The sequence below is a fragment of the Xenopus tropicalis genome, chromosome 1 (assembly GCF_000004195.4).
Source record: "Xenopus tropicalis strain Nigerian chromosome 1, UCB_Xtro_10.0, whole genome shotgun sequence".
Classification (NCBI taxonomy): domain Eukaryota; kingdom Metazoa; phylum Chordata; class Amphibia; order Anura; family Pipidae; genus Xenopus; species Xenopus tropicalis.
Window position 1 is genome coordinate 153005558 of NC_030677.2, and position 7662 is coordinate 153013219.

The following is a 7662-nucleotide window of genomic DNA, read 5'->3' on the forward strand; positions in this document are numbered from 1 at the left end:
TAATGGCTAGACTGCAAGCAGGAAGATATGAAGACCAAGCTAAAATGGCAGCTTCAATCTTAAACAGAGAAAGCTTCTAGGGCTCTTTACTCAGGTATGATAATGCTTTCTGCAGAATATAGTGTTCTAGGTGGCATTAATGTGGCTAATCTATTGGCAGTAAAATGCCAAAATGACTTTCCTTCTACTTTAAAGCTCACAGCAGCCAGACAGGTGCAGCAGCCACAGGGGGGGGGGGGGGGGCCACAGGCCGCCAGTTGGACAGCACTGGATTAAAGGAATGCATGCAGTTCCGTGTCAGTGACTGTTACAAAATGCTGCTCCCAGGCAGCCAGTAGAGATGTAGCTAGTGGATGTACCTGGGATAATTGCAAGAATGTCACCTTTTTGTTTGTTTTGCTTGTAATATCTAGAGAGAATGATGAAAATATAAATAATATTGACAGCAGCAGAACAGAAGGCAAAGAGGACACACTGGGATTTTTTCCAGTGTCCCAATGGGCCAGTCTAAACCTGCAAGAATATATTAAAACCAATGACAAGTAGCGATCAGGCAGGGTTATTCATATCAGCTTCACTCACTGTAGCTGTTGTTTTCAGCAGCTTTGCATGTGTTTTGGTGCTCCGATAGAAAAATATCCAAATTAAAAATAAGGAAGGTGGAATGCTAGAGGGTATGGTTAAATGGCATCTTTATTTGCCTCTATATTTCTGATTAACCCCTTCCAAAGAATTCTGTAATAGCATTCTATGGAATTGCATACAGTGGAATTTAAGTAACAGTATGCTGCTTTAATGGTCACATAAATTATTACTGAGTGGGGGGAGGAAAGGTTCCAGTTAGAAAAATACTGAACATAAAAAAAGTTTACTTTAAAATAACTTTTTATTGAGGTTACAAATGATACAAATCATGTCCTGCAGAAAAATAGATACAAAGCTGCTGCCATGCAGGCAATCTAGTGTAGATAAAAATCGCATTTTAGCAGGGCATACATGTTATTAATACTATACTGAATTCAGCGCCAGATACCATAACTGCCTTTGAAATTAGGGTTACTTAAAGGGCTGCTCTGATTGCAATTTAAAGGCATTGTTGCAGCCCTGCAACATGTAGTTGTGTCCTTGAATTTTCCAGTGACCTGGTAACTCTATCTAAGACATTTAAACATCATGGATATAGAACACTGCTAAAGTGCCAAGAGTTATTCAGTGGTTATAAAGGGGGTTGCTTCTCAGGCGCTGCAGCAGCTCAGGTGGGGGAGGGTCAAATTTTTGTTTGCTGAAACTGAGAATCCACTCATGCGCCTCTAGAAACAGCTCTTCCCCGACAGCCTCCACTAGTCGCTGCTTCCAGGATCCCAGCTTTGGCCGCTCTTCAAACACATTCACACCACTTGCAATTACCTGCAAAAAGGGACACAATATTGTATATTGACTATACTGCAATAGTGTAATAAATGTGTTTGGGTCAATACAGATACACATAGCTCATTACTATTGCACAGCTGCCAATTTCCAGCATGAAATTGAATAATAACTGCAGTATAAAATAGCCAGTGTATAATGGCACATTGAACTCTAGTACTTACTAATACAGTGATCCCAATGTATAATGGTACAGTAACTGGAGTGACCTCCCACCTATCCCCTGCCAACATATGCATGGTGGTACAGTGGTTAACGCTATTTGCATCTCCAGCATATAATGACCCACTGACCTATAATACAATTAAATCTAGAATATAATGGCTCAGTGAACTTAGCACATTTTTACAAGTACTTCAGTGACTACATTATTTATATAGTGGAATGAGCACTCCTTTCCCATCCTATCCCCCACTAAATAATAGACTGAACTAGGGGTATGCAGCAGAGGTAGCTTCCTAGGGCACATTGGGGTTTAGGGCACAACCTGGAGGGGAAGCAGAGAGCTAGTGAGGGGAGGGAGATGCAGTAAAAGGTATGCAGTGGCAGTAGGGGGTGAGAATGTGTGTTGCAAAAAATTGCCACAGCACTGGTAGTGTCCTGCTGTAACCCAACTTCTGTCCTATAAAGTATATGATTCCACTACCTCTAATCCTAGAGCAGATAATGTCACAGTAACTCCAGCTTATAACTGCACAGTTCTTAGGGCATTAGCACAGTGCTCATCATAGTAATGGTACTTTGATTTCATCATATAGTTTCACAGTCACTCTACCACAAAGGCATAGTGACCCTAACATATAGTGGCGCAGTGGCTTTAGCACATTGACTCCAAATACTTTATATGTACAGCTGGTACTACAGTCTCTTTGACATTGTAAATGTTGCTTAGAAAGGTAAAGAAATGTTGACTTCAGTACACTGTGACTATTATTGTAGCTACTAATAAAAGTCTTTTAGCAACAACCCTACTGAAGTACCTACTAGCACTGAAAGCTGTCCTTCCAATTACTGCAAACAAAGTCCAACAGTTAGGAACTATACATACACGATATTCGTATGGGTTTTCTACCAGAGTAAATCACGGGTACTCTGAGATGCTTTGTAAAGTAAAGCATTGCTTACTAAGTCAAACAAGCATTCCATTCATTTGCTTTATGGCAATTAGCCCAATGGAAAGAGAGAACTTCGGGCTATTGAACAGCAAGAATTGATATACTGTAAATAAGTAAAATTTGCACATAAACAATGAATGTCTTGCAGATTAGCATGTTTTACTAAACAGTTTTGTGAATAGAAAGTCAATATAAACCTATAAATGTATATTGTTACTTGTAAATAATATATTGAAGTTATTAAGCAAAACATACAAATATAACTAATGACAGATTTGCATTTTATTTGCAGGAACAAGTGCATCCGACAGCTGTCTCTGTATTACCTGCATAATCTCCACAATGGCCACCAGGTCTGCCACAGAGATCTCATCCCCAGCAATGAAGGGTTTGTTCCCCAGGAATTTCTCTTCAAAATTGTTCATGGTTGTGACAAATTCTGCCATTACTGCATTCATTTTTTCACTGGGAACTTCCTTGCCTAGAATAGTTGGGGATACACACTGACAGAAGAGAAAAAGATCCTTACATTGCAATTACTTATAATGCATAATAATACCCAACCCTGAAATGAAATGTTATTACTAGAATTAATAAAATTTAGTTTTAGATTTTGTAGCCTTAATCCATACTTCCAGTGGTCATGATTTAGGTGGAACAGTCCTTAATAGTAGACCCAAAAAATTGCAGGTCTTAAGGTGGCCATTCACATAAAGATCCGCTCGCCTGGCAAGGTCGCCAAGTGAGCGGATATTCTCCCGATATCCCCACCTACGGGTGTGTGATATTGGGGGAATTTAGGCTAATTCAGTCCAAGGGACCGATATCGGCAGCTTCAATCGGCCCGTGTATGGCCACATTTACTTAGATAGTGGGTGTTGTTTCAGACAGATTGGCAGATCGAGGACATGTCTTGGCATAACTGGGCAAGGCTGCAGGTATAGCCTAATAGCTTCATACATACATTATAGCTTTGTTGCTTTCATATACCTTACACTGATTTACCTTTATTGTTTACTTTTATTCTCCCCTCTGCAAATAAAGAAAAAAAAAAAGGCTTGATTGTGCTGGAGTGTGAGTGGTTAGAATGCAGGAGTTAAAAAGTTGTTTAGTTGGCAGCATCCCTCAAGTTACCAGGGGAGGCAAAAAAATGCTCCTGGTAACTTTAAGAGAAAAAATTCTGATTTTTCACTCAGACTTTCTGCTCTTCTAGTGATGCACCCCCACCCCTCACACCTGTGAGACTCTCAGAAATGTAAGCATTGGGTGCGAGGGGGGTGGAATCCCAAAGGCCACCTCAAGGCAGCAAGGATCTTAGCCTGCATATAAGTGCCCCATGTGGCAGTATGCTAAAGGTTGGGATTCAGTATAGCTAAGCAATAAGGATTCTGAATGCCAAACCGGATCCTGGATTCAGTGCATCTGTACTGCCATGCAGCAACCGGAGCATTTTGTTTCACATAATGACTGCTCTTGTTAGCGATCAGTAAAGGCCATAGATAATCCATGTCGGAATGAGTGCGTACCAAACTATATGAATGACTTAAAAAGAAAAATGTACCTTGGTCCAAAACACCTTAGAGCCATGGGGTCGGGTGTTAGTGTGCTGCCAAGCAAGGTATTCATCTACACGGGCACGCTTCTGTAAATCTGATGGGTACCAGTGATTGGGGGTTTTATATTTGCGAGCCAGGTAAAGTAGCATGGCAGTGCTGGGAAGAAAACAGACTATTAGTAGCTGTCCATACTTCTAGCATGAGAGTCTAGGATGAAGTGTGTTCATTGATCCTGGCATGGCTGTAGAAACCTCCATTCCAAGCAAAAAAATCCTTTACCTTTCGGCCATTGTGAAGTTGCCATCTTTCAGCGCAGGCACTTTATGTAATACACTTACTTTCCCAAACTCTTGAGTTAGATGTTCCCCTGCAAAGACATCATAAGTCATAAAGGCTGGGACCTGCTGTTTTATTGTATATACAGTATATCCTTAACTCCTTAAAATCAAGAAAATATTAAGAAAAGAGGAAAAAAAACTCTGAATTCGGATCACTTGCATGAACCTTGAACATTCCTAAAATTGTACTACCACTCTACAGTGGTTTTTGTTTATCCCCCTCATAGCTTTGTCCTTGAGACTGCCTGCTTCCAGCTTTGGAGCATGTGGTATTTTCCAGCCAGTTGCTGAATACAGTTGGACATTATGGTTTTATGCAAAAAAATATTATGCCACATTCCCTTACATCAAAAGGCTATTTCATTTGAGCTCATCCTCAGCTCTGAGTAATGTTGAATAAAGTATTGTAAAACGTGCTACACTTTCATGTTCAAGACTCATGGCGATTTCTCTATGGATATATTTCAGAACTGACCAAGAGCATCCCTGCTGCTTCCATTTACTGGAAATGCCTGGCAACACCATTGCATAGCATTGGCACCTTTCAGTCTGAAGATGCTCTAGTGAATGTTTTTAGACTGCAAAGGACAATGTCAGTGTCAGGCATTTCCCATACAAGCAAATGAAGAAAGATCAAGAAGTTCTTCTGCATTGCTAAAATACATCTAAGTGCCATCAACCTAAATGTTATTGCAACTCACAGGAAGGCATTTATTATTGCTAGAAAACACAATTTTGTTCCAGAACATAGCTTGATCTCTTACAGTTTTTTTCAGCTAAAACCTGTCAAGATCATGTAAAAGTCAACTGCAGGTCTTTCTTTGCTTTGTGGTTTTAGAGGTTTTTTGACGCTGGCTTTTGTTTGGCTATGTGAGAGAGTCATGGTTATTGTGTGACCAAATCAGAATAGTCGTTTTTGTATTTTTCTGCTTTTTTTTTTTTTTCCCATTTGTGCTTTTCCAAATCAGATTAGTTTATTTAAAACCACAAAAATCTGAATCTTAGCAACCTGCCCCCCCATAACTAACATTCATTTATGTGGTAATCATATGCCTACCTACCTTCCTGTTAAATATGGTAGTCAAGTCTTTTTCCAAGGCTTTTTTGTCAACGCTACTTGTAAATTTGTAAAGCATGTCTAAAAAAGAAGCACCACAGAAAACTAATGGACCAAAGCAAATAAAAGGCTTAAGGGCTATGACACATGGAACTGCTTGTAACCAGCAACAAAATGCCAGAATTTCCTTCTGTAAACAATATTGAAAATTGTCTCTGCTAAAACACACATAGAGACAATGATTAGTATTGTCTATTTTGCAGCCGCAACAAGTAGCTCTGTGTGCCATTGCCCTAAACCCAAAAAGTACATAATCCAATGCTGTATGATCCACATGGCCCAGAACAGCAGATAAGTCAATTATATTGCTGGGGTTTTTTGAATAAGGTGACTTTAAGAGGCCTTTCCATAATTTGGATCTCTATACCTTAAGTCTACTAAAAAATAATTTAAACATTATAGAAACCAAATAGTATTGTTTTACTGCCAATAAGGATTCATTATATCTTAGTTAAAGCACAAGGTACTGTTTTATTTTTACACAATAATAGGAAATCATTTTTTAAAATGTGAATATTTGATTAAAATGGTGTCTATGGGAGATGGCCTTCCCTTAGTTTGGAGCTTTCTGGATATCGGAATTTTTACTTGTACAATATTTGGCTGCTTGTGCTTGGAACACATATTTTGTGGAAAAGTCCTAGATTTCCGTCAAATCCTGGCAATACCTAGCCTAGAGAGGTTGTATCTATAACTATAATGCTTACTGATATGAAATGCTAATCTAGTACCCTCTGATATTTTTCATAGGGCTTTCCATGACACAGGCAGCTGCACAGATGATATAAATAGAAAGCTGGCATAAAAAGACAACAGGATATACCCCTTGCCATTTAGATGGCTGCAAATTCAAGAACTGCTGATACTTCCTCTGGCTTCTATCACCGAACTTCAGTTTTGCAGAAGCTCAAGGTTACAGATCAGCAACATCTGCAGAGGTATGTGTGCCAACAGATCCCTGATTACAGCATTAGTTTAGAGACAGGGCTAACCCTATACACAAAAGGGAAGGGCTGGTGTGTATTTATCAACAGGGCTTCAGCTAATCAGAATGTGGAATATCTTAATTGTTTTAACTCTTTGTATTTAGATGACTTAGAGTAATATTAATGAATCCCATTTATCAGTAATACGCTCACTGATTCCCTGCAGTGCTGCCAGTCCAACTCTTTCTATGGTTCAAAAGGGAGCTGGCCACCATCTGCAAGGAGATTGTATGTTCTCCCTATGTCTCTGTGGGTTCCTCTAGCACTCCAAACACACATGCAGCATAACTGGTTCCTGGTGACACTGAGTATAATGTGTGTGAGTATCTATGTTAGGGAACTTACACTGCAAAGCTGCACCGGGTCAGGGACTGACTGAAAAGATGAAGTTCTGTGAAGTGTTGCATAAAGATGTCAGTGCTATATACATAAAGACTAATCATAATACAGGCATGGGATCTCTTATTTGGAAACCAGTTATCCAGAAAGCTGAATTACAAAATGGCCATCTCCCATAGACTCCATTTTAAGCAAATAATTCTAATTTTTGTAATAATAAAACACTTCATTGTACTTGGTCCCAACTAAGCTGCATGCCCAGCTCACAGATCGCCCGCAGAGCTGTAAGGCAGCTGATCTCCCTTTCCAACCAATGTCCCTTTGCAATGTCCCAGAGACTTACCTTTTAGCAGCTGCAGTTTGCAGTAGTTGAAAGGAATTCTGTTTGCTTTGGCAAAAATGTAAACAGAACGACAAGGCTGTGATAGGAGGTCCAGATACAGTGTGAGTTCTGAGCTGGACATTGCTAGAGAGTTTTTAGATTGTCTTTCTAGGTTAACAAAATCTGCAGGCTACACAGCCAACCAGTGGGAGTGACGGCTAAACTGTAACAAGATCCCACCCAGTATGTAAATATCCGCTGTCTACTCACTGAAAAAACAGCATTACAGTGCTGGAGAGAAAACAGGATATTACCTTCAGCAAGTTAGGCAGTAATGATTTTGTAACACTAGCTTTTCATTCAAGGCAAAATCAGTTTATCGGGATTTCAAGCAATGAAATGTCATTTGCACTCAACCAAACTTCATGCTGTCAGTATTTATTGTATCAGACCAAAAAACA

At 39.6% G+C, this 7662-nt stretch overlaps 1 protein-coding gene across 2 annotated transcripts; it reads right to left on the minus strand.

Annotated features, from left to right (window-relative positions):
• Window positions 1–867: 867 nt before the first annotated feature.
• LOC496693 (glutathione S-transferase theta 1) lies at window positions 868–7448 on the minus strand. 2 transcript variants are annotated; one of them, XM_031892353.1, is made up of 5 exons: window positions 7223–7448; window positions 4379–4469; window positions 4105–4255; window positions 2870–3046; window positions 868–1407 (listed from the first exon to the last, which is right to left on the minus strand). In XM_031892353.1, the coding sequence occupies exons 1-5, from the start codon at window positions 7341–7343 to the stop codon at window positions 1210–1212; spliced, it is 738 nt and encodes a 245-aa protein (XP_031748213.1). In that variant the 5' UTR covers window positions 7344–7448; the 3' UTR covers window positions 868–1209. The 2 variants fall into 2 exon arrangements, with proteins under 2 accessions (XP_031748213.1, XP_002931957.2); XM_002931911.5 differs by having other exon boundaries at window positions 873–1407; window positions 4379–4466; window positions 7223–7383.
• Window positions 7449–7662: the final 214 nt, after the last annotated feature.